This window comes from Gigantopelta aegis, chromosome 6 (assembly GCF_016097555.1).
Source record: "Gigantopelta aegis isolate Gae_Host chromosome 6, Gae_host_genome, whole genome shotgun sequence".
NCBI classification, from domain to species: domain Eukaryota; kingdom Metazoa; phylum Mollusca; class Gastropoda; order Neomphalida; family Peltospiridae; genus Gigantopelta; species Gigantopelta aegis.
Genome location: NC_054704.1, coordinates 78,708,939 through 78,736,240, shown reverse-complemented (window position 1 = coordinate 78,736,240; position 27,302 = coordinate 78,708,939). Strand labels below are relative to the sequence as shown.

The 27,302-nt window shown below is 34.3% G+C and overlaps 1 protein-coding gene across 2 annotated transcripts in view; it reads left to right on the top strand.

Annotated features, from left to right (window-relative positions):
- LOC121375739 (importin-13-like) overlaps nt 1-25,632 on the top strand; it is a 31,703-nt gene extending 6,071 nt beyond the window's left edge. For both annotated transcript variants that reach the window (XM_041503347.1, XM_041503348.1), the window contains exons 4-28: nt 1,546-1,604; nt 3,409-3,517; nt 4,215-4,313; nt 4,675-4,728; nt 5,060-5,132; nt 5,348-5,564; nt 6,907-6,991; nt 8,012-8,143; nt 8,498-8,578; nt 9,560-9,698; nt 9,868-9,917; nt 10,393-10,491; nt 11,965-12,112; nt 12,719-12,900; nt 13,423-13,449; nt 14,005-14,139; nt 14,434-14,550; nt 15,236-15,316; nt 16,361-16,498; nt 17,080-17,182; nt 19,059-19,111; nt 19,671-19,796; nt 20,566-20,655; nt 22,313-22,494; nt 23,473-25,632. In XM_041503347.1, coding sequence (XP_041359281.1) covers nt 1,546-1,604; nt 3,409-3,517; nt 4,215-4,313; nt 4,675-4,728; nt 5,060-5,132; nt 5,348-5,564; nt 6,907-6,991; nt 8,012-8,143; nt 8,498-8,578; nt 9,560-9,698; nt 9,868-9,917; nt 10,393-10,491; nt 11,965-12,112; nt 12,719-12,900; nt 13,423-13,449; nt 14,005-14,139; nt 14,434-14,550; nt 15,236-15,316; nt 16,361-16,498; nt 17,080-17,182; nt 19,059-19,111; nt 19,671-19,796; nt 20,566-20,655; nt 22,313-22,494; nt 23,473-23,581 — 2,688 coding nt within the window. In that variant the 3' untranslated portion in view covers nt 23,582-25,632. The remainder of the gene's footprint in view (nt 1-1,545; nt 1,605-3,408; nt 3,518-4,214; nt 4,314-4,674; nt 4,729-5,059; nt 5,133-5,347; nt 5,565-6,906; nt 6,992-8,011; nt 8,144-8,497; nt 8,579-9,559; nt 9,699-9,867; nt 9,918-10,392; nt 10,492-11,964; nt 12,113-12,718; nt 12,901-13,422; nt 13,450-14,004; nt 14,140-14,433; nt 14,551-15,235; nt 15,317-16,360; nt 16,499-17,079; nt 17,183-19,058; nt 19,112-19,670; nt 19,797-20,565; nt 20,656-22,312; nt 22,495-23,472) is intronic.
- The last annotated feature ends 1,670 nt before the right edge of the window (nt 25,633-27,302 follow it).

Sequence of the window (27,302 nt, the reverse complement as noted above, 5' to 3'; positions counted from 1 at the left end):
ATGTCACACGTCGACTCTGTAAACAGCGATTACAGTCGGCTTACCACACAGTGAGCTCAAACAAAACAGATTAATCAGTGATTTATTTGAGTTTTTTTGCCAAAGTTTGATAGACATTCTCAGTCATTTGTGACATTAATTTAGCACACACAAAAAAAAAAAATCGTTATTTATATGTGCAAATAACTGATATATAGCCTGTAGTCTGTGCAAATAACCGGATGTTTTGTAGTGTTATAAGGGCAAATGGTTCCGTGTTGGGTGAAAATAGTCGATTAACCGAATTATGCTATACACCGATGTGCAAATAAGTGGAGATGACTGTATATATATATATATATATATATATATATATATATATATATATATATATATATAATTAAAATTTATACTACCTTTTTGATCTACAAATTTAAGTACCCAATGAACTTCATATTTTAGCAAATCCACAATAATTTAAGCCCATAAAAATGAAGGATTTCACAGTATTATTGGTGTAATAAAAATTGTGTTACCTGAGATTAGATGTTAAAGACTATTTATTATAAATAGTAAAACAAACAAACCTTGATCATGTGACTTTACAAACATGTATTTGACATAATTTGCATGAATGATATACATAATGTGTTGTGAGGTATAGGTATTAAATACTATAACTCCTAGATAATGAAATTTGGTTTATAGTTGCAAATGTGTATGTTCATCTCAGTACATCTTAAATTTGTTTTTGATTTTAAATTAAAATAACCAGTGCTAGCTCTGGCACTTGCTAAATTCACCAATTGTGAATTTTAAAAACCATTGGCGAATTATATTTTAATTTGGCAAAATACTTTTATGTAATAATTGATATTTTGTTAGTAAATAACTGTTTCAGTAATGTTTAAAGTTTAATAGACAATTTGGCGAAATTTTCTGGTCGCCCAGAGCTAGCCCTGATAACTTTAGTCTTAGCTCAATTTTAAGTTTTCATGTTTATATCAATTTCTCAGAAATACGTCCTTGATCAATGAAAATTTATTTATGAATGCATGTTAAAAAAATCAAAATTATTAATATATTAAATAAAAAATTTAATTAAATGTTTTCTGTTTTTTTAAAAACATACATTTATATGAACATGTATGGATGCAACCATGAGTGACACCAAATATGTTTGTGTGTTAGGCAAGACATTTCATTGTGTGGAATTGTTAAATTATTTGATTCTGTTTTTTAATTCTAAAGTATTTTTTACTTTACACATACATGGTTATTTCTTTTCTACTTCACCTGGTCTCAAAACAAATGCATATTTCCCTAAGGATAGTAGTCTGGTTCGAATGTCCCATCAGCCAATGGGATGGCCTAAAATTCCTCCAGTGAGTCCTCCTTTCTGTTTTGGTCACATGACTTTAACTTCCTTCTTTTTCCTTTGCTGATTTGGTTTAGACGTCTTTTTTCTTTGCTCCAGGTGAAGTATTCTTAAAAGAAAAATCACCACGTTTTCTACATTTAAATATAATACCAACATACTTCCAACATGAATGTTTTTAATTCTAGGGAACAGAAATCCAGTTTTTTGGAGCCAGTACATTGCATGTGAAGATCTCCAGATTCTGGCAAGTGATTTGTTGTATTACCATATTTTGCATAGTATAAAATGCATCCTTGTATAACCCATATCACTCAAGGGTTTTCTAGACATTTTACAGGACCAATTCACATATAACATGCACCGTTTTATAAGCATACGTTACTTCAAGTATTTACAGTAAAGTGGCCAACAGTTTAATAAATTGAATTGTTTACAATTATACTTGTCGTTTCATTGTTTTCAGAATTTGAGTCAGATATATAGACAAAGTCCTAAAGCCAATATAGGTCAAACATCACATCTTTGATCTGTTGGTTGAGTGTAGCATGTTATTTCAGTAATAATGTCATTTTGAAACAAGTTTGATCACAGTTGATTTGTATTGGGTTCATTTATTTTAATACCGACCTGCCCCCGCCTTTTATCTTTGTGTAAGAGGTACAGCTCAAAATGTTAAATTGACCACTTTTAGACAAATTAAATTAACCTTGCTGGTGATTGCTGTTCACACAAGTCATCAAGTCAAGTCTAATAATAATACGTAGAAACAACACCTATAATGAAACAAGTTTCTTCAATTATTCTATTACAACATTCACAATATAACCCGTAAAAAAAATGGGCACTAAGTTTTAGTTAATTTACAAACCTGTTGGATAAAGCTACAGTGAAAGAAGAGTCTGTGACGTTATAACAGGAAATGTCCTTAAAAATAGACTAGAAATCGAATCAGTAAACCGCTACTTCTCAGATTTACATGCGTTTTTAAAAATATGAAAAATGCAATTTTTGGTATTAGAAACACCATGATGACAAGAAACATTTCGGTTCTACGGAAATGGATGATCTAAAGAATAAAATATAAGTAATGTTTGATTTCAGTGAACGGCTCTAATAGTGAAAAATATGCTGTAGTGTTTAATAACTAGGGTATGTCCCTTTATTGTTTTCTTAGCTTAAATCCTATTACTGCTAGACTTTTTCAAGACCATGAGTACATATGTCAGAAATGGATAGAAAGAATGCAGTGTCTGTTTCTCAAAGAATTCTTGTGACAGTTGCATTCTTATTCTCTGTGGCCTCATATCTCAGAGATTACACAATGGCTGGAAAACAGTTGAAACACATTCTCACGACCACCTCAAGAGATGACTGCCTCACAGTAGAAGGGTCCTTGACCTGAAGCATACATTAAACTAAGACATCTTGAAAAGCCCTCAATTTGTGATGCTTAATGGAAGAAGACTTATAAAACCAAAATATGCTGTTGATTATCCTATTTAATCTATCAAATGCGGGAACAGCTTTAGCAGCTTGAGAACTTGTTAGGTTTAGGCGCAGGGCAATGCAGTGGATCTGTACACCAGATCAGGAGATACCCATTTAAGTTTTGCCCCCGATCTATTATGTATTCCAGTCATCACTGCTGCCTGATCAGTACTTAAACCTACTATCATTGTATTAAATATCATTATTTATTTTTCACCAGTATACCTAGTTTTGTTGGTTTATAGAAATGCAGCTGTGACTCAGATGTTGTCTTTTATCAATTATAGAGTACTAGTTGAAACAGGAATAAAAACAAAATTGTGTCCATCAGTTATGTGACTATGGAATTGGATGGGTATTTGGATTTGGATTTTTGTGAATTAAAAAAAAACTTTAAATAAATTTAAAAAATACAAAACATTTGTGTGACTATTGCACATCAAGCAAATGTTATGAACAAGAAATAGCCACAAGTTTTGATATTAAACTGTGTTTCGGTTGACTTATGAGTTTAGATTTTATGAGTTGAGTTGATGTTAGAGTGTTGTTTAAAACTACAGGCACGAGGTTCCACCTGACCAGTATGAGAGTCTCAAGAGTCGCCTCATGGAGAAGATTCTTCAGTTTGTTAATGGTCCCAAGTTGGTGCTCACACGGCTCTTTGTTTCTGTGAGTAGTTTAGTATTACCTTAGCTATAGTCCATCCCACTGGGAACGCCTTTTTTTCATACTACAGTGTGTTTCTGTGAGTAGTTTAGTATTACCTTAGCTATAGTCCATCCCACTGGGAACGCCTTTTTTTCATACTATAAAATTTACTACAAGTTGATTTATTTCTAAGCTGATTGATTTTTAAATTGCACACAGAAATAATATTTTTGGGTTATTTCCAAAACACTTTTACTTTTCTTCTTACGTTAAACCAAACTGAAATTATTTACAATTTTGTTTTATAGAATGATGGGACGGACAATTGGCTCGAAATTCATTTTGTTGATTGGGATTGCTTTTCAGATTTTAATCTGGAAGAAAAATGTTTAGAAATTGGGAAGCCATTTGAGAAATTAGTCTCATAATTAGACTCTCTGTGAGACTCATAACATAACTTTTTAACAACATAAGGCTTCAGATAACTGTGGATAAAATATTACGATTTTTATTATTACTCTTGAACATTAGGAATTCAGGATATATTAGGAATACTAGTACTCTACTGCTTCAAATATTCTACAAAAATCAGGGGTGCTTGCTGGTTGTGTCTAAATTGGTATTAGAAATAGCAGAATATAAATATTATGTTGTTGATGTAGTAAAACATAGTATTATCTTACTTTAGTGTATTATTTATTTTATTTTTTCGCTTCAGCTTGGTTCGTTTATAAATCAGACAGCTCCAGAGGTTTGGCCTGATCCAATTGAAAACCTAATCACAACTTTCCAAAGACAGGAATTCCATAATGTTACTGTAAGTGTTATTGTGTATTTCAAAACATGACTGTATCATTGAAGTTATAGTTTTTCCCATGTTGGATGAGAGACTGTTGAAGACGTATCTTCTTTATACACAGTATTAAAAACAAAATATGAAGCACAAACAAACATGTAATAATAACCTGTTCTGTTTTGTTATAGAAAAAATAAAGACAATAAATTAATTATAATAATTATGTTTGTAATCTGAAAAGGTAAATGGTTTTATGTGGTTTTTTAATGTGATTGTCTAAGGCTTTTTATTTTTATACTTTTTTGTCCTTATATTTGCAATAAATAAAGAACTATTTGTGGGGTTTGTTTCCTTCTTATTTTTCAATTTATTTATTTTTCAGAATATTCAGAGATGTAAAATGTTGTTAGAAATTCTGACTGTGATTCCAGAAGAAGTAAGTTCAAACTAAATTTTCTTCTAGTTTTTATAGTATTTTTACGAATTAAATTATTTTATACCTGCATTTTATTAATTTTATATGAGGCTGAATCTTCCCAAATAATTTTCAGTTTACTAATATAAATACAAAATATTTTGTAAATATCAACTTGAAGTTAATTTACATATTAATGTGGGTTTTTTTTTACCAGGATAATTTTTTCTTTAAAAGATGTTCAGTTAAACTAGAAGAATAATTTTTCTTAATGAAGTACAGTACAAAGTTTGGTAACCAGTCATACTTTGCAAAAAAAACTATGTTTGATGTCCATATTGTTTGTGTCCAGTTTTTCAGTGCTAATCTAGGTCATCATAGAAGAACAGTGCTCAGGGCAGAACTAAACAAAGGCCGGGACCAGGGTAAGTTTATGTCCAACTTGTTATTCACTCCTTAAGGATTTTAATAGTTTTTAAATTAATCGATTTAAATAAAACTAGATTAATCAAATATTGTTACATCGTGAATTACAATTTTTTTTTTCTTCTTAATATTTTGGACACCAAATTAGCATATGAATTCCACAGAAGACATGTTGGGTTTTTTAAAATCTGTTTTCTTTCTTCTTTTTCCCCAGTGCTACCATTAATTCAGAGCCTGTTAAATTCGCACTCTCCTACTGAAGTTTATGAAGTTGCCCTCAAGTGTTTCTCCAGCTGGGTGGAGTTTGGCGTACCTGTTAACGAGGGAGAGCAGATTATTCTGAGTGTGTTCCAGTCACTGCACAACCCACAGCTGTTTGAGATAGCCACCGACACTCTGACCAATGTCTTTTCCAATCCAGACTCACATAGGTGGGTTTGGTTACTCTTTATGTAGAAGTGAGATGTAGAGAGTTTGTGTAAGGTACAATGGGCCATAGGATCCAACAGACCTCACCTAGAAAAAAAAAGAGGGGTGTGATTGATAGAGGATATTTCATGTTTTTTGTCAAATATTTATATCTCATCGAGTGAAGTTTGCAATCATATCTCACAAGTGTGATATGATTGCAAACTTCAGTTGATGAGATATAAATCACATTTGACAAAAAACATGAAATTTTCTATTTATTATATAACTTTTGGCAATTTACCTTTATTTTTAAAATGCCAGCTGCAAAATAGTTCTGGCTTTCTTACAGTGAAAATAACACTTCTACAGTGATGATAACACATTTTAGAGTAAAATAATGAAATTTTCACTCCAAAATGTGTTATCATCACTGAGTGACTGATAACACTTTTATTTCACTGATATTTTAAGATATATCACTAAATGTTGTATAATAAATTGCTCCCCATACTAAGATTATGGAGAGTTTGGTCTGGATCAATCACCATTGGTGGACCTAGTGGGTTTTTTTTTATCATACCTAGTGATGGGGCAGGTCTTAGCCTTGTGCTAAAGCGCTTGCCTGCTGCACAATAGATCAATGTTTGTGTTTTTTATAATAATGTCTGTTTAATAATGCATATAAAAAATCCCTTGCTGCTACTTGGAAAGAGTAGCTCATTAAGTGGTGGCAGCAGATTTTCACTCTAATTATTTGTGTGATCTTTAACCACCATTATGTCTGATGCCATATGACCATAATTAAAAATGTGTTTAATGGCCTCGGTGGTGTCATGGTTAGGCCATTGGACATAAGACTGGTAGGTACTGGGTTCACAGCCCAGTACTGGCTCCCACCCAGAGCGAGTTTTAACGACTCATTGGGTAGGTGTTAGACCACTACACCCTCTTCTCTACAGCCCAGATAGCTGAGACGTGTGCCCAGGACAGCATGCTTGAACCTTAATTGGACATAAGCATGAAAATAAGTGAAAGAAAGAAAGAATGTGTCATAAAATTATTATTTTTGTTTTCCCTCCTACTAGTGATCCATGTCTGGTATACTAACAACAGTGGTAGTGCCTTTTTGTCTAGAAAAATGCAGATAAAAGATTCCTTTCTTCTTTGTGGCAGCAATGGGTTTCCTCTCTTACTCTCAAACATAATTTTCTTCTGTTAGTGTCTTGCAGAGTTGCTTCTTATTTTGTTGTCAGGAATTTATTTACTTTTATTGCTGATTAGTCGTAATATATTATGTAGCGTTATTGATTAAACTATTTTATTTTAAAATTCTCGAATTTGATTTTGTTTTTTTCAATGAAGGTACACAGTCACAATGCAAAAGCTGTTGGTTCATGTATTACAACTTCAAGATATGTTGAAAAAATCAGCAGAAGGACATGACTTGGTAATCATTTAGTACATTTGTTTTACCAGATATTATGCCTCAACAGCTGAGTGTTCTCAAAAAATACTTAAGGTATATTATAAACTGCAAATAGCTAGGAACCCATTCTTGTCACACCACCATGCGAGGTAATGTGGGAATTGAGAACAGGAAAATTTTCCCTGCACAAAACAGTTTCATATTTCATACACAGTTAGTATATTTTGGGGAATAACAGACATCAAAATAAGTCAAGAATGGTCATTCAGGTTATCAGGAGGTTACCACAAGGCAATAAAGTCAAGAACACAACTTCATTCTCTACAAAGGGGTGGGACGTAGCCCAGTGGTAAAACGTTCGCTTGATGTGCGGTCGGTCTGGGATCGATCCCCGTCAGTGTGCCCTTTGGGCTATCTCTTGCTCCAGACAGTGCACTACGACTGGTATATCAGAGGCTGTGATATGTGTTATCCTATCTGTGCATATAAAAGATCCCTTGCTGCTAATCAAAAAGAGTAGCCCATGAAGTGGCGACAGCACGTTTTCTCTCTCAATATCTGTGTGGTCCTTAACCATATGTCTGACGCCATATAACTGTATTTCCTTCCTTCATTCTCTACAAAATCTTATTGAACAGTAGTAACATTTCTATGTTATCTAAATATAAGATCCACATCAAAGTGTCAAGACAATTAGAACAGTAATATGGATGAAGAACAAAGTATCAGTGGGTCTACTGTGGGGTTTTAGAAGTAATAATTGGAAATGTAATCTTGATAAATGTGTTGCAACGTATAGATTACCAGGATATATTTTTTTGGCAGCTTGTACATGGGTAATGTAAGACTATCTTTATTTCAGTGCCTGGAATAACAAAATATTGCTGCCCTTGATATTACATTATGTAGACATAATATTATTTTATTAAAGGAAATGTGAAGAAAAAAAGTTGTGCTGTTTATTTCCTTGAAGAAAGTATACCATGGTGTTTGCTACATGACTGTTTTCTAAACAGAAGTGTTCTGTTTGTGTACACACAGGAAACGTGTCATGGTCTGACCCGTGTGATTGTGTCTTTGGCTGAGAACCATACAAAACTTATTGTGGATTCAGTGTTGAATGAGGATGAACAAATCAGGACAAGAGTAATGGCATTTCTACATCTCGTTCTGGTAAGACAGTATTTTTAGTTAGTCTTGCCTTTTTAAATTATATTTAAAGTTAGTAATACTTGCTTTATATTTTCTCTTGTTATCTGACTTGTCCCTAATTGTTTGAACTTTTGGTTTGGATTAGTCCATAAATGATGGAGAAAATAGAGGTCAGATTCAGTTTTTATGAAAAGAGAAAACTTGAAGTTTTTTTCACTTTTATTAAGCCACTATTATAGAAATTAAAATTTTCTCTAATGTTGCATTAAATAAAAAAAATTATTTAGTTATTATTTTTTGTAAATATCTTCAAAACATTAGATGAATGCTTTTTTTTTTTTTACTGGTTTTTGTTATTTTATTTGTGTATTTCAGTTTTGTACGTCCATGCCTGGCCACTTTCCTGTTGATGAGAACTGCAGTGATCTTACCTTTACCTTTTGGTACATTCTCCAGGTAAAGCAGTTCAAACTCATGTATTAAATAAATTATAAACTACAAAGCGATATATTTTAACATGCTCCTATACCACTAAGGTTTCGAGCATCCTACAAAGCAAATACACTGCTTAGATCTTCAAGTAAACAAATTTGTCCGTTTTAATGTACTATTTGATTTGTCAAATTTTAGAATAAATCTGTGAAACTCTAGGAATGTTGATCTGGACTTAAGATTAAAATGAATAAACAAACAAACAAATAATAATTAAAAAAAAAAAAAAAAAAAAAAGGGTTCTATTTGTATTAAAAATAATTTCAGTCAAGTAAGCAGGCATATAAAAATCATTTACATGTTAAGGAGGCCAAGCACTTGCAAAATGTTTGCCTGGTACCATTGTCTTCTATCATATCACATTCATCTCGCATTAGGTGCAAAAAGGTAGTCTAGCAAGCATTACAACCACTGGCCTTCCTGAACATGTCTTAGTATTGAATATACCCACAGTGTGTTAGTTTCTTGATTAGACATTACATGTATCATTTCTGGATTTAGGAGAGGTCCTCATAAGTTGGATAACTTGTACCCAATTCATTTGTACCTTATATGCAATAAAATATGTTTCAATAATAATAAAAAAATCATTTCAGTAATGACATTACATGTCAAATTGTATTTGTAGCTCAGTGGTAAAGCATTGACCTGGTGCGCGATCCGTCTAGGATCAATCCCTGTCTATGGGCCTGTTGGGCTATTTGTCACCGCAGCCTGTGCACCATGACTGGTATATCAAAGGCCGTGGAATGTGCTATCCTGTCTGTGGGATAGTGCTTATAAAAGATCCCTTGCTACTAATAGATGATAGTGAGGGTAGACAATATGTCAAAATGAACAAATGTTTGACATTCAATAGCCGATAATCAATAAATGAATGTACTCTAGTGGTGTCGTTAACAAAACAAAAGTTAACTTTTTTAACTTTCAAATGGTGTTTTCCAGGATGAAGTGGGAATGGTTGAAGTTTCCAAGCACCAGCTGCTGTTTCCAGTATTCCAGCCAATCTACTTCTCTCTCATGGAGGTCCTAGTCCACAAAGTTCAGTATCCAAGTGAAACAGAGTATGCTGGTTGGTCAGCAGGCAAGTGGATTTCGTTAAAGATAAACATATTTGGCTAACAAGTAACTACTAGTTTAAGTTTCCATTTTAATATTAACATAGATCTGCATAAACTGACTGCATACTTAATATCATTAAATTAAATATCAACTTTTTCAGATATGTTTTTGATAAAATAATTTTTTTTCAGAGGAAAAAGAACAGTTTCGCTGCTACAGACAAGATATTGGTGACACCATGGTGATTATATTTGGATTTCTCTGATTATATAACAAGAATCACACAGAATTTTAACAAGTTATTCAAAAATATTTAAAGATTTTTTTTAAGATTCAGTTTAAAATTTTATTTTAAAAATTTAACAATTTATATTAGCAGTTTCTATGGTTTGGTTGAGGTTTTTTTTTTTTGCGGGGGAGGTTTTACAAACAGCCAGTATAGGATAGGGATATGAGGACTGTGTTTTATCTATCTACTCCGTAAATCACAAATAAATGTTATTTGATTTGGTGCATACTCCTTAGTAATATCTTAATTACATGTCAAATAAGGATTTTTTAACCATTCTATGTAACTATTCTAAGTAACTGAATTTCATTGATCTTGTTATTAAACAAGAACTGGCAGTGATGTTTCGTCAGTTCAGTTTTTACATTGTTATATGCTTATTTTATTTTTTAAATTTTTTTTTTCTACACTTGGTATAATCTTTCAGATGTATGCATTCAACATCCTAAAGGAGCCTCTGCTTGGTCACATGTGTAATGCACTGGCAGGATTTGTTAATGTTAAAACAGCACCCGTCCATTGGCAGGTAAACATACATTATTAGTAGTATCGTTCTAGATTTGATTTATAAGGTATAACCTCCTTATTACACACACACACACACACACATCATGTAGGCCCAAAATACAACGAATCTGGATCTGGGTCTTATGAGTCTGGCGGTGTCAAAATATAATGCTTGTTCTATGTCATTTGCTGTCAGATTAGTAGTTTGTGACAGCACAGATGCGATGTGTTTTGTCACATTCATGATCATAGAGCTTGGTGCATGTACAGACATTTCCTTTCGGTTTCCACGCTAATGCTTATGCATAGCTTCTGTACTCTGACTTCAGTGGACTTGGTTTGAGTTTGGAGTTTTCTTTCTCCTAGGAGAGTTTCCTTACTAGAATTCTGAGCCTCTCCAGCCCAGTTTTGATTTTTGAGTTTGCTTCTCCTAGACAATTGTCTTTCTTGACTCACGTCCTCTGTCTGTCCGGTCCATATTAGTCTAGTCTCTACCCTTTGACCAGTCCAGCTTGGGTAACCCTACCAGGAGCTGATGCTCCAGCTGGCATACCTCACCAGATACCGACTCCAAACCCTGAGTGAGTGTTCCGCAAGGCTCAATTGGTAGGTGTAAACCACTTGCACCGACCAGTGATCCATAACTGGTTCAACAAAGGCCATGGTTTGTGCTATCCTGCCTGTGGGAAGCGCAAATAAAAGATCCCTTGCTGCTAATCGGAAGAGTAGCCCATATAGTGGCGACAGCGGGTTTCCTCTCAAAATCTGTGTGGTCCTTAACCATATGTCTGACGCCATATAACCGTAAATAAAATGTGTTAAGTGTGTCGTTAAATAAAACATTTCTTTCTTTCTTTCTTTCATGGTCATTTTTGACAGAGTTATGGCCCTTGAACTTAGGATATTTATTAGGAAAATTGTTGAGCCTGCTAGTTTAATATGAATATTGTTTTTAACATGGAGTTTCTTTGTCCGGATCTGTATTCTCTTGTGGCTACACTATTTGTCAACAGATATGTAACAGACATAAAATTAGGGATACAGTTAGAAACACTTTTCCCTTAAAAGTTTGTTGGCAAAATGTCTGGGTAACAGATTTTCTTATACATTCAGGGATTCTAGATATGGTAGCCCTACTCCCATGGCTAGTGATATTCAATGTTGGGCTAGTAAATAACTACTATTGCCATGCCTGATGGCTAGTGACTTTTTTGGTCAACTATTGCAGTTAAATCTATTTTGTAAATATGAATAAGCTGCCCCCACCCCAACCCCCCAATGTTAGTATTTTAAGCTCTATCTCCCTCTTTAGGTGACATATCTGATAATTACTATTATTTAGTAAAATTATATTAACTTAAAGTAAAGTAGGGCTGGTGAATTTTTAATCGTGGCTAGTAAATGGTTTAAATAACTGATCCTATGGCTAGAGAATTTTATAACAATTCTTGAAGCCCTGACTTTTAATTATTTTTGTTTGTAATTTTTGCAGATGATTGAAGCAATATTCTACTTGTTTTCCTGTGTGGCTGAAAGTATTGACCTCGAGGAGTCTGTGTATCTTCCAGCCTTGTTGAAATTATTGCCACAGATCCCTTTCAACAATGTGCAACTCATTTCTACAACCCTCAGCATGATAGGTCAGTTTTCATTCTGTCGATTTAATTAAAAGTGTTTGGAGCTTTATTGGAAGTATTGGAAGAACCAGTTTCAAATAAAGGGTAGAAGCATATCTAAGGGGGGGGGGAGGGGAGGGTAAAAAAGCTACTTTCTTGTTTTTCGTTTCTTTTTTTTAAGTACAGCAGTAAGTGTCCCTTTGATATCGCATCATTTTAATATTTTATATTATAAACATACAAATTAAAACGACAGTAGAAGCTGATGGAAAATGGCGTGTGAGGCATTAGTGGTCACAACAGATAAGCAGAAGAAATAAGGACAGGAATAAGGAGAAAAATAGGAGAAACAAGGTTAGAAAGAAATGAGATGGAATTCAAACAAGAGAAAGAAAAGGGACAATGGGATAAAAAAAAAAAAAAAAAAAAAAAAAAAAAGTACTGTTATTAGGCTTATCTAGGAATATGGAATTATTTTTTTTGGTTACAGTTCTTTTAGTTAGTGGATGAATTGTAATTTCAGTTTTGATTTTTGTAATTATTATGAAAAGAGTTTTTTAAACTTGTCAGTGTCTAGACATGTCCAGGATTACATTTATACCATGTTTTGTTTTATTTTTACATTCGCAGGTTCATTTGGTGAATGGATGAACTGTCACCCTGAAAACCTAGGTTGTATCATTCCATTGATCCTGCAGGGTCTGGGTAACAGTGAGGTTGCCACAGCAGCGACCATGGCATTGAAAGACGTGTCTCGGGAGAATTTGGATCACATGCAGCCGTACACTGGTCAGATTCTCTCAGCCTGCCAGGTAAGCTGTCGGATTCTTAGGAATATATATACCAGGGTTATTTTTTAGATGGGGCAGTCTAAATATTTGTTCACATGAATTTTCCAGGGGAAGGGAGCTACTTTTGCATGCTTCTGAAAATTGCATGATGGATTGTTGTGGGGTGGGGTGGGGGGGGGGGGGGGTGTTTCTAGTCTAGTTTTGCTTGCCCATCTAAGTCATCATTTATATTTCCAAACAGGTTATGCAAAACAAAGTGAGTTACCTGAATTACTTCCACATGCCTGTTTGGCCAGATTTGTGTTAAATAATGCCTACGGTTAGATTAGAGTTTAGTAATCATATTGGTTAAGTATAGTTGAGTTATTGGAACATTTTCATATTTATTGATATTGTCATGACTCTTCTGAAAATAATCTTCAAAACCATCATTGTTATATAGAATAAGTTTGTAAACAGATTAAAATGCATCTGTTAATTTATTATTTCTTGTTTATATTTTATTACATGTATTAATTTGTTTTCCTACCTTTTCTTTTCTAGTCTGTTTTGGAAGGAAATACCTTAAAGGTAAGAATTACTGTGTAATTAATATACCCATGGATAGTTCACCTACATAGCAATAAACTCAACATGTAATAACATTTTCTCAATACATAAAATTTAAAACCTGCAAAAAAAAATGCTTTAAACTATAATTTCTGCATGGTTTAACTTTTGATATACCACACTTTGGACCATATATACCCACCATTGTCAATTTTATCAATTATCTTACTTAGTATATCATTCTGTGTTAAAAGGATGGTATTTAGTTAGAAAGTTGATATATGTGTTGGTTTTTTCCTTCTGTAAACACTATTTTTGTCTTTCTTTTACAAAGTAAAAATGCATGATGTAAGTAACACTTTTCCAACAGCGTCAACTTTTGCATTAAAAATTTTGCATTTAGATCAGTTTTTCACAAACTAAGTCCTGGATGTTCATCACAGTGCACGGACAGCATTTGTTAGGTGACACATTTAATTCCATGGAATTTGTCTTACTATTATGTACACTGGGTAAACCCAACAAATTAATTTATGTAGTGTAGATTAATTATTTCTAGTATCTGTTACATTCCAGTCTCGCGATGCCCTACGCCTGATGTCCTGTGCCGGTCAGGTCTTGTCCATTCTTCCGTTCACCGAGATCATGCAGTATTTGGAAAAGATTCTGTCTCCACACATCGCTGAACTAGAACAGCTTGTCAAGCAAGAGGTCAGTATTCTTTATTAGACATATCACAGATTTTACATTTGAATCCCGTTGGCTCGAACCCCGTCAGTGCTTGAGAAAGTGTTCGACTTATCGAGTAGTTCCACCTAACCATTCGGTTAACATACAGTAAGTGTAACTCAGGACTTCATTTTTGGTTTCAGTGTTGCAGGGTATTCGACCCTTTCGAGTCGACCTAACGAGATTCTACTGTATATACTTATATATAAATATATCCTTTGAGTCTAGACAAGAAAAATTCTGTGTATTGATAATAATCTCTTTTTTACTTAAAAGCCCAATGCTGTGAACAAGAATGCCATTTTGCTGAAGGTCAATCTTCTGAGCTGGCTCTTCTCGTCACTGGATACAGAAAGAGAGTCACCAAAACCAAAGACGGATACTCCCAAACCTGTAAGTATTGATAGCATACAGAAAGAGAATCACAAATACTCCCTAGTCTACATAATAATATACAGAAAGATAGTCACAAAGTCTGTAAATATTGATAATTAACAGACAGAGAGTCACAGAAGCCAAAGACAGATACTCCCAAGCCTGTTAGTATTGATAGTACACAGAAAAGAGAGTCACCAAAATCAAAGACACATACTCTCAAGCCTGTACGTATTGATAATAAACAGAAAGATAAGAAGAAGTTTGTTTTGTTTAATGACAGCACTGGTGCACATTGATTTATTAATCATCGGTTATTGGATGTCAAACATTTGGTAATTTTGACATATAAGTCTTAGAGAGGAAATCCTCTACATTTTTTCAATTAGTAGCAAATGATTTTTTATATGCACCATCCCACAGACAGGATAGCACATACCACGGCCTTTGGTATACCAAGAAATGGCCCAATTGGTCCACCGATGGGGATCAATCCCAAACCGAGCATTTTACCACTGGGCTATGTCCTGCTCCTAAAGAGAAAGAAAGTCACAGAAATCAACACAAATACTCCCAAGCCTGTAAAGATTGCTAATATACAGTGTATTGCAAAATGAACTTGACTTGTAAGTTTATAGGTCTTGGCATTATTAGTAGCTTGTCTTGTCTTGTGTTATAATCATTTTATTGAACTTTTTTCCAGGTCTTAGTTGTTCTGCAGCAAATTATGCCAATAATACAGGCTTTAGTTACAAAATGGATTACAGATGAAGGAATAATAGAGGTTAGTCTAAATTTCATTAGTCGTCTTCCATACAAAGTTGCAGTGTGATGGTTATTGTTAATAGTTTGTAGTGACAGGGATGTAATTTTCCACTCCGTTCATTGGTTTTAGCTGATGATTGGTTATGGTGTTGGAGGTACAATAAAACTCCTGTAGATCGGACACCCTTGGGACTAAGTAAACAGTCCGGTTTTAAGAGGTATCCGATTCAGAGGGGTTCTCTTCTGCACAGATATTTAAAAAGGGACCATGAAAAACATTCGGTTTTGAGGGAATTCCGGTTTACAGAGGGTCTGGTTTTGAGAGGTTTCACTGTATATAGTACTTGCATCCGTTTCTTAATTTACTGGACAACAAAGCTGAATTGTGAGTGCACACTGAGGGCTTCATATGTATATATGATTGTTAGTTCACATCACTATTTTAGTTAGTTGCAGCGTTGCCTATATAAAGACCTTTTAATTAATATGTTAAGTTTAATTAGATTGAAATAATTTAAAATGCAAACTCTCCAGCAGCTGTTAATAACAGTACTGAACTGGAATACCCTTCATGTGCTCAAAAAGAGACAAACATCGCCGTTGTGCCCAAATTAGTCAGATCTAAAGTCCTGCCTTTCCTTACTTTATATATTTGAAGTAGTGTAAACCTGGTCAGCATGGACAGCTATGTATGTCTATTATGCAAGATGAATCTTATTTGATGCTGACAAAACTATTGCATTTAATGTTGAAAAAAATACAAGAAGTAAAACTTATTGCATTTTTAATCTGTCTAAATATAAATTGTTTTATTGATTGTTTCATCAGGGGTGGGAATTCTCCTTGGATCAGCTGTTTTCCTCTCATGGAACATTGCATTTCCTCGCATTCATCCTTTCCTTCAAAATGTGTCAGATAGCACAGATTTAACCTAGGTTTTCACGACTTTCCGGTACCCTTCTAAATTTCCTCTTTTTTACAGTTCATTAATTCCCACCCCTGTTTCATTGTTTAGCAGTGAGCTGTATCAGCATATCTGGGATGATGTTATTGTTTGTTCCAGGCTGTGTGTGAGGTGTTCAGGAAGTCAATACGGACATTGATGGACGATTTCTCTCCAGTCTCGCAGGAGGTTGCACAGTTGACTATTCAAATGTATCAGGCCATCCCACATTTCGCCATCTTAGATCTAGTCAGACAAGTAAGTAACATTCAGAAAAGTTGAACTGGATGGTGAAAGTAGAGAAATAAAGGCAAGTGAAATCGTTTTGAATTATTGTTTGAAGTGGATGTGTGATATGGTGTTCTTACTATTTTATAATTGTTACTGTGATTAGGTACTGTAGATTTTGTTTTGAAGACAAAAAATTCCTTAATGGTGAATAAAATTTCATTGAAATTAGGTTGATTTTTTAACATATAAGTTAGATGATGCAGATGTGGTTAAAAATTAAATATAGAATATATTTGATCATTCTTCTTCTTTTTTTCACTTTTATAAATCAAATTTATGTTCATTTAGTAGTACATGCTGTATGGATTAGTGTTTTTAACTTGGTCCTAGGTTCTTAATTGTATCTATCATTTATAACTTCAGTGGCAAAAATAACTTCAATAAAAATGTTGACCCTAACATATGGTGGGGTTTTAAAACGTTTTATTTGTTGAGTGCATATACCCACATTGCACATACTCATTAGTACAGACCAGACTTACTATGAACTGACACAGTCCAAAGTGTTGGCTGTCACTTTTTAGTAACCATAATCATTTCAATTTCAGATAATTTTATTGTTTGGGTCAGACTCCAACTTCGAACCATTCACAAAAATGTTGTTAAGTACCATATGTAGCAAGTCCCTGGAGATCTTTCACAACATTCCTGGTGAGTATCAAACTAGATTTTACTGTCTTCTTTTATGTACCAAGGCTGTGGAATTTTAGCTTAAAGTCCAGGCTGTAGTGAAGTATGAACTCTGCTTGCAATTTGTGTGGCATTGTAATGACATGACAGTCTCCAGACCTTGTGCGTTTAAGCTTCAAAACTTCTTACTCATCCAGATAGACTTTGCTGAAGTCTAGCTCACACAAATAGATTTTGTAAGACTTTGCAAATTTTAGACTTTTAAAGTTTTATAAGCACTGCCCCTGACCTGTGGAAACCTAAGTCCAGACAGTTTAATAAGCACTGCTCCTGACCTGTGGAAACCTAAGTCCAGACAGTTTAATAAGCACTGCCCCTGACCTGTGGAAACCCTAAGTCCAGATAGTTTAATAAGCACTGCACCTGACCTGTGGAAACCTAAGTCCAGACAGTTTAATAAGCACTGCCCCTGACCTGTGGAAACCCTAAGTCCAGACAGTTTAATAAGCACTGCCCCTGACCTGTGGAAACCTAAGTCCAGACAGTTTAATAAGCACTGCCCCTGACCTGTGGAAACCGTAAGTCCAGATAGTTTAATAAGCACTGCACCTGACCTGTGGAAACCTAAGTCCAGACAGTTTAATAAGCACTGCCCCTGACCTGTGGAAACCCTAAGTCCAGACAGTTTAATAAGCACTGCACCTGACCTGTGGAAACCTAAGTCCAGACAGTTTAATAAGCACTGCCCCTGACCTGTGGAAACCCTAAGTCCAGACAGTTTAATAAGCACTGCCCCTGACCTGTGGAAACCCCTAAGTCCAGACAGTTTAATAAGCACTGCCCCTGACCTGTGGAAACCTAAGTCCAGACAATTTTATAAGCACTGCCCCTGACCTGTGGAAACCCTAAGTCCAGACAATTTTATAAGCACTGCCCCTGACCTGTGGAAACCTAAGTCCAGACAGTTTTATAAGCACTGCCCCTGACCTGTGGAAACCTAGGTCCAGACAGTTTTATAAGCACTGCCCCTGACCTGTGGAAACCTAAGTCCAGACAATTTTATAAGCACTGCCCCTGACCTGTGGAAACCCTAAGTCCAGACAGTTTTATAAGCATTACCTAATTTTTTATGTACTGACTCCACAACATTTAGGTACAGAAATCTCAAAATAGCTATAGCACATGTAACTGGTTGCACATGTACAAATAAAATCATGTTAAAATTATTTTTATACAATTATAAACCTGGAAATTTTGGTTTGTACACTTGTTTTGTTTTAATTTTGGTTTACTGTACAGAGCAGAACAAAGATATGAATAGGTTGTTTTGTTTAACGACACCACAAGAACACATTGATTAAAGATATGAATAGGAAGGAAATGTTTTATTTAACAATGCACTCAACACATTTTATTTACAGTTATATGGTTAAGAACATATGGTTAAGGACCACTCAGATATTGAGAGAGGAAACCTTCTGTTGCCACTTCATGGGCTACTCTTTTTCGATTAGCAGCAAGGGATCTTTTATGTGCATTATCCCACATACAGGATAACACATACCATGGCTGGAGCGAAAAATAGCCCAATGGGCCCACCGACAAGAATTGATCCCAGACTGACCGTGCATCAAGCAAATGCTTTACCACTGGGCTACATCCTGCCCCCGATATGAATAGAGACTTTCTAACTTATTCTGAATTGTTGGATAATCAGATATTTGTTTTATGCTTCAAGATATTAGATTTATCATGACTAGGTTTGAATGGGTGTGCCATATAACCATAAATAAAATGTGTTGAGTGCGTCGTTAAATAAAACATTTCCTTTCCTAGAATGGGTGTGATGAAGCTGGTATCTTAAGACTGTAACCCATTTTTCCTTTTATATTTTTAGCAATCCGTGAAAAAACTGACGTGATAGAAGCCTTCATGTCTTTCTTGGCACAGGTAATGTATATTTTTTTACCAGTACGGCAATTGGGGTCACAAGCAGTAGAATTGGTCTGATTTTCTGCATTGTAATCAGAATTGTCAGATAGAAAGATTCTCAGTAGCTTCAGATATACTAGATTTCAAATAATGCAGCATTCATAAAATTATTGAATATGGTCGGAACACTGATTTGGTTCAATGGTAAAACATACATGATACTAAGCAGTTCTTAATTATAGACATATCAAAGGCTATTGTATGTGCTATCCTGTCTGTAATAAAATGTACTGCTAAATGAAAACTGCAGCCTACGTGGTGATAGCTGGGGGGTGGGGGTGGAGTCTTCTCTTACTGATGTCACAATTATCATGTTATTGGCTGAAATAACTATTGCTGTGCTGAAGACCATGTCATCATTTGTTTTCAAGATTTCAGCATTCTCACATAGAATTGTTGTTTTTTTTCGATTCATTAAGTTAGAAAAAAACTACTTCACTTCATAAATGTTTTAATTGTGACTCAATCCTGTAAATATTAATGTTCTTCAACTCATTGTACTATTAATGCATTTCAGATTCTGAAAAAGATGCGCCATCTAGTGACAAATGTGAACTGCAATCTGATTGGTCTGTTCCATGCGGGAATCATTGGCATGAGCATGCCAGAACACCACACAGTGAAAGCAGCATGCTCATTCATGGTAAATATTCATTTTGTTACATCGGCACTACCCATGCAGAACTCTGATTTTTACTCACTTGTATTACATTCAGACATCAGGGTTGGGGGAGGGGCAGGAAGTAGCTCAGTGGTGGAACACTTACATGAAGTGCAACAGGTCAGTGGATCAATTTTTCTCATTATACCTCTCTCTTTTTTTTTATTCTTAACCATATTGGCTCACTACTGGTACATCAAAGCCATAATATGCCTGTGATGTCCTTTCTTTGGGTCAGTTTTACCTTTTCTGACACAGGGGGCGAGACGTAGCCCAGAGGTACAGTATTCGCTTGATGCACGGTCGATCTAGGATCTGTCGGTGGACCCGTTGGGCTTTTTCTCGTTCCAGACAGTGCTCTACAACTGGTATAACAAAGGCCGTGGTATGTACTATCCTGTCTATGGGATGGTGCATATAAAAGATCCCTTGTTGCTAATCGAAAAGAGTAGCCCGTGAAGTGGCAACAGCAGGTTTCCTCTCTTAATATCTGTGTGGTCCTTAACCATATGTCTGACACCATATAACCATAAATAAAATGTGTTGAGTGCGTCATTAAATAAACCATTTCATTCCTTCTTTTCTGACACCCAATAGCTGATGTGTATTTTTGTGCTGAGGTGTCATAAACATTCATTCATTGTGTCCGTTTTAATACTTGATGTGATGAATTGTCTTTATTTGGTGATGTTTGGTTTCTCTATTACTATTTAAAATGTGGCAGTAATTTCTATATTTTTCTTATTTTTAGAATGAGTTTTTGACGGCGGGTTATGAGGTGGAATGTATAAAGGAAGTGATAGAAGCTCATGGTGAACATTTAGTAGACAGAATTCTTCGGGTAAACATTTTATACTTTATTAAACATTTTTAGTTTTCGGAGTAAAAGGCCTTTCATTTGTGTATAAATTTTGAATAACAGTTTTTAAATAGTAGGTAATTTAAATTCCACCAAACTCAATACCTTGTGGCAAGTACTTCCCTGTAACAATACTACAGGACTTTGCAATGTCTTAATTTAATTTTAGAATACTGTAAATCATGAAATTAATGCAAGCAAGTAATTAATGCGAAAAATGCGGCGAACACATCAACGCAATAATAACTTGACGCATTGTTTAGTCTCATTCCCAATACAAAAAATATGCAGGATTTTACTGTAATACTTCTAAATAAAATAAAACTTTTATAATATAAAGATGAAACAAAATACAAAAACCATTTTTTTTAAATGTCTTTTTGTGAATACTTCAAGAATCTTTCTTTCGTTTCGATGTTGCCATTCCATTTTCACTTTCCTGGAATATCATATCGGTTATATAATACAGTGATGTTCCAAATGTTTGTTTTTTTTAAAGTTCATTTTGCGATGTGAGTATTTTTCAAATTTTCTTACACTTCTGGATTACTGTATACGTTTAAACTGTTATGAACATTTGTAAAATTATAATCAACAAATTTTATTACTAAATATATTCCTTTAAAAATGAAACAGTAGAAAATTATATAACCGCAACCAACAATCCGTGCATATTTCTTCAAACCATTTGGCTCGACTCTATACATGGCATTTAAGTTAGACTGGTCGCAAGTTGTCACTGTTGCACTATATCGCATATGTTAACGTATATTCCTGTGCTGCGCATCAAGTGTATAAAATCAGTCTAAAACATTTGTTAGAATAATACGTCTGCGTTCGTGTGAAATATTGTGCCCTGTAATAGCGACCCGTTTACCTTTTATTCCTACTGGTGGATTAATTAGAAGCAATCACCACACAAAAGTGCGAGGCATACCCTTAACAATAAGGTGTAGTTATACTAATTACACTACTTTAAGTAATTAGGGCTTCCTGGTCGACCCACCATGCGATTAGCTTCAGATTACGTAGTAGCTGTGAAAACAACTACTGACTTCTTTTAACATGAAAGATGAAGCCCAAACAATATAATAACAACACAACTGTGGTTTTTATGTGATGTGGACTTTTGCCCGACGCATTAATAAAAATACGCATTTTTGTTCACTCATGTACGGACGCAATAATATCATGACGTATTAATTACATGATTTACAGTATATGATTTTGCTCATAAATTTCTTTAAATGCCATTTGTCAAATATTTTGCTCTATTTGCTAAAATTCATTATTTCAGGTATGTAATAAACAGTTTGATCTATTTGCTAAAATTCAATAATTGAGATATGTAATAAATCGACCAACACTATGGTAAACAATTTTCTCGAGTTTGGGGGTGTGTGTTTTGGCCTGTCAGGTAATGTCTTCATTTAATTCTAGAATATATACTTTCGGCTTATAAATTTCTTTGAATATCTTTTATCAAATATTTTAATTCATTATTTCAGGTATGTAATAAAATAGCCCACACAGTTATAAACAATTTAACCTGTTTTGCTAAAATAAATGAACCAATACTATGATAAACAGTTTGCTAGTGTGTTAAAATGTATAGGGTTTTTTCTTTTCCATCAATCAGTCAATAGGAGGTGAGTCATCCCGTGGTGTTATGGACAACATATCTGATGTGCTGTTTTTGTTGAACAAGTTCCACGTTGCTCACTTCAACGTCTGGCTAGGACAGATGGTTGTGAAGGATGACTACCCGTCGGTGCGAGTCACAAAGAAGGACAAGGAACAGTTTGTGAAAACTATCATAAGGTAGGATTCAAATTTAAGGATTTAACTAGAATTAGCTGTTATTGAGATAGTCTTTTCGAACATCTTTTCGAACATCTATATAGTTAGACTCAGTGATAGAAATATGCAGAATTTTTTATTAGTCCACTGGACAAAGACATCTACAAATCTACTTGTCTGCCAATATTTTCACTTGTCCAAATAAATTATTTATTTTATTCAAGTATCAGGATGATGTTTGCGATTGCTAAAAATGAAACTGCACTGAAAAGTTTTACTTGTCCACTGGACAACCACCGAGGCACAGTTTGCTTGTGTGAATAGATTTTCACTTGTCAGGACAAACTGACAAGTGCTTATTTCGAACACTGAGAATATAATTAAAATTTCTAATAATTGTGAAATTTAGATTTCTGGCTAGAGAGTTGACATTTGTAATAAAAAAAAAAATGTAAAGATTACACTGAACCTATTTATTATCTTAAGACATTTAATCTAGTTTCAAAAATTAATATCCTGTAATTTTACTAAGTTTTCTTTTTAATCAGAAAAGATTATAGTTACTTTTATAATGTATAACATGTTTCTGTGGATAATTTGTGTTAATTAATATTTTAGACTATTGATTACTTTGCATTTTGTCTATTTGCATCGTATTTGGGTTTAATTAGTTAAAACCAACTGACCAACTTTTGGTTACACAATTGGTTAGAACATAAATAAAGAATTTGAATTATTAGGACTGTGCGTTTATTGTCATGTTCACTGGCCAATTTTATCATTAATAACTATATAATATATGTTTTATTTTTATTTATAAGAAAACCAACCCTAACGCCAACATATGTAAATCAAATACAATATCTAAACTGGAGGAACAGTAACAATCTATTACATATTTTTATACTCGATCATCAAACAAGTAGAAGCTAATCTATCAATTTTTGATTATAATTAATCATTGGAACATTACTATTGCATCCTGTATTATATTTTCAGAGAGCGGGTTAACAAACGTAAAGTGCGGAGTGTGATCAAAGAGTTCAGCCTGCTTTGTCGGGGACTGCTGGGCACAGAATATGCAGCTCAGGCAGCAGCTCTCATTTGATCAGCCAGTCACAATACAGATTATTCAATTGCTGACTTCTAAATAACCAATCACTAGCCAACATGGAGAATACATTGTCCAATCAGAACCCATTGTGTGATAAACAACAGTAATGTGACTGATAACCAATGTGATAGATTCACATGATAGTGAATGGTTACCGAGGTTGAGAGAAATAACAAATGAGGGTTGACGAAAAAATTAAGTGTCTACAAAATTGTGAATCTCTGTGCTCCTTCGATGGATATTTTTGTGCTGATGAAAAATATTCAGTTTCACATTGACTGCATTGTTTGAGCACAAACGTCTGTGATATATTGATGCATCCATTTTTATTTATGTTTTATGGTGAATGGAGGGGAATTGGTCTATGTGCTTTTGTTTTGTCACTGTGTCCAAAACGCAATAACAAGTGCTATAGTTGTTGTATGATGCTATTACTGTAAAGAGAACAAATATAGTGTGTGTGTTAAAAGTGATGACAAGTAACATATTTATTGTCTGTGATAACATATGAATCAGTGATACAAAACTGGGAACATTTGTACTGATAGACATAAAACCTTTTAATGTTTTAATGGAAAATTTGTAAATATGTGAGAAAAAAATTAAAGAAATTTATGATTCATATAGAGCCTGTTGATAGCTCAAAATTTTAAATAGACATCCCTTGGAACTTTCAGTTGCAGGTATGGGTGAAATTGTTTTTAATGTGACAAATAAAAGTATGGCAATGTGTACAGTATATAAAATATTTTGTTGATCATGGCTTAAATTCCTCATACTTCGAAAGTGCATTTTGTTGGTGTCTTGCCTTTTATGTTCACAGGAAAATACAATTGTTCTTTATGTCATGTAAAACCAAATCATGCAGGGTTAGTGAAATCCTTTATATTTCATCTGATATTTCCACCATGTGTAGTATATGTGTTATGCGATGAGGTGTGGTGTGATATAGGATTTTGTGAATATTTATTTTTATGGAAAATACTGGCTTATCGTTTTATGATTGGTTATGTGAGTTCATCACCAACAACACTTAATTTTTAATGTTTAAATATAAAATAAAGAATTTATGGACGAGATTTTGGCTGGTCCAGACTGTCTTCCAATTTCTGAAATTTTATAAAAAGAATATAATATTTTTTAATATGATTGTAACCAGTATGTGAATTTACTGTAAGAGTACATTTTAGAATAATGAAATGATCATATTGATGGAACATGTCACTGGAATTTCTTTATTGCAAAGTTAACAGTTTGAGCTTCTGAATATAGTAAATGTGGTATCGGTGTGTAATTGTAATTCTTGGATCTATAAAAAGATGAATCTCAATAAAATGATGCAATAAAAAAATTAATATTTTTAGTCTCAATAACTATCTCTGGGGTTTGTAAAAATATTCTTACTGGAGACATGTTATTAAAAGCGATTTTTAGTCAAAATTGTCTCAATTAGTATATAACGTTGCCTTGCCAAATGCTGCCAAGTGCAGTGACAGATATAAGGGCGCCAGGGGGCCCCGTGTCCTCCCCTCTAAATTTTGAAACAGTTAATATATATTTTTTTTTTTTTTTCATTTTATACATTGGAGAATCCAAAGATCCCTCAGGAATGTTTGTGGCACTGGGGCCCACCCCCTAGATTGATTTTCTGGATCCTCCACTGAAGTGTGTTTGGCAGAGGGTCAAGTGGTCTTAATTGACAGGACTATTGTTTGTTAAAAGGTGTTCCTGTAGTGCTTTCAGCTGGGGGGTTTTATTAACAACTGGTTTATTTTCAGATATCTTACAGAATAATAAAAATATTTTTCAGTGAAAAACACCCACTAAATTTCACAACAAACATATTTGGATGTTTTATTGGAATCTGAATTATGATTATGATTTAAGTACACTGGTTAAAGAAATCATTTTTATAATTCCTCACTGAGTGTTCCACAATGTTATGTGTGTCCATTGTGCAGTGAATCAAGTGTTTTAACTTGTATCTGCTGTGTTTCAATTTATGTATATTAAATGGTTTTATACAATAAAACAAAATGGTGGTCCATTGTCTTTTGTTTCTTATTACTGTTATTTTAATATTTAGTTAATTTTGTTCTTTCTGGTAGAAACTTCGGTTTAATTTCTACAAATAATTTCCAGAGGCAGACCAAAGGACCCTACTACCTTTGATTGTTTTGTTTAACAACACGGCTAGAGCACATTGATTTATTAACATTTGATCATTCTAACATATAGTCTTAGAGAAAACCGGCTACATTTTTCAGATATATAAACAGGGCCGTAGCTAGCATGGGGGCAAGGGAGGCAGTTGCCCCCCCCCCCCCCCCAAAAAAAAGAATTTGGAAAGCATGGAAACTTAAAAGGAGTTTTAGACTTAACTACTCAGTTGCCCCCCCTCCCAACAAAAAATCCTAGCCATGGTCTTGTGCATTTTCCCACCAACAGGATGGTACATATCCATGGCCTTTGATATTGTAGGGCTGTGGTTGAGATAGAAAAATAAATCACTTTATACGAGTCCACCAAAGGGGTTATTCCTGCAACCCATACACCTAGGGCAAGTGCTCTACCAACTGTTTTAGACCCTGATTGTGTAATAAAGAATTGATTCTGTGACTAGGGTTATATCTAGTCTGATTTAAAAACAACACAATTTAGGCACTTTTACATACTAAGGTTTTCTACATTTTCACAAAAAGCACTTTTAAAGTGAAATGCCAAAAGGGCAGATTTAATCAAGGCAGGAGTGCACCGTCTACTCCACAGCCTACTCCACAGCCTACATCCTGCTAAATATTAACACTGTAGTAACTCCATATTAGTAACTAAAATGTTACATTGTAGTAACAAAAACAGGCCTATTTCACTGAAATATTTTATATAGCACATGTATTTTCTTGGTATGGGGACATAACTCTTCCTAGCTTGGTAGTGTCCGTGAAGGAAATGTTTTATTTAATCCTCATCTCGTTCGAGCCAGTGCACCAAGACTGGTATATCAACAGCTGTGGTATGTGTTATCCTGTCTGTGGGATGGTGCATATAAAAGATCCCATGCTGCTAATTGAAAAGCGTAGCTCATAAAGTGGTGACAGCAGGTTTCCTCTCTCAATATCTGTGTTGACCTTAACCATATGTCTCACACCATATAACCGTAAATAAAATGTGTTGAGTGCGGTGTTAAATAAAACTTTTTCCTTCCTTCCATTCCATCAATTACTTTTTTGTATTAGCAGTGATAGTGGTTAAATGTTTGTTTTTGTAATAGAAGTAGTATAAAACTATTTGTCCACCGGCTCCACAAATCCTTTACAGTGCCACACCAAGTGAAGGGGGGGGGGGGGGGGGGGAGGGTAGGGAGATCCCCCTGCCCCTGAAAAATATTGATAGTTTCTCCTTTTTTTCCTTTTTTTCACTGTACTTCAGTGAGTCTATATATGCTCATTACCAATTGTCTTCAGTTTCTTTTCTTTTTTTAATATTTCCCATAAAAAAATAAAAAAAATATTATTTAACGACACACTCGACACATTGTATTGATGGTTATATGGCGTCAGACATACGGTAAAGGACCACACAGATATTGAGAGAGGAAACCCACTGTCACCACTTTATGGGTTATTCTTTTCAATTAGCAGCCAGGGATCTTTTATATGCACCATCTCAGATAGGGTAGTACATACCACGGCCTTTGATATACCAGTCGTGGTGC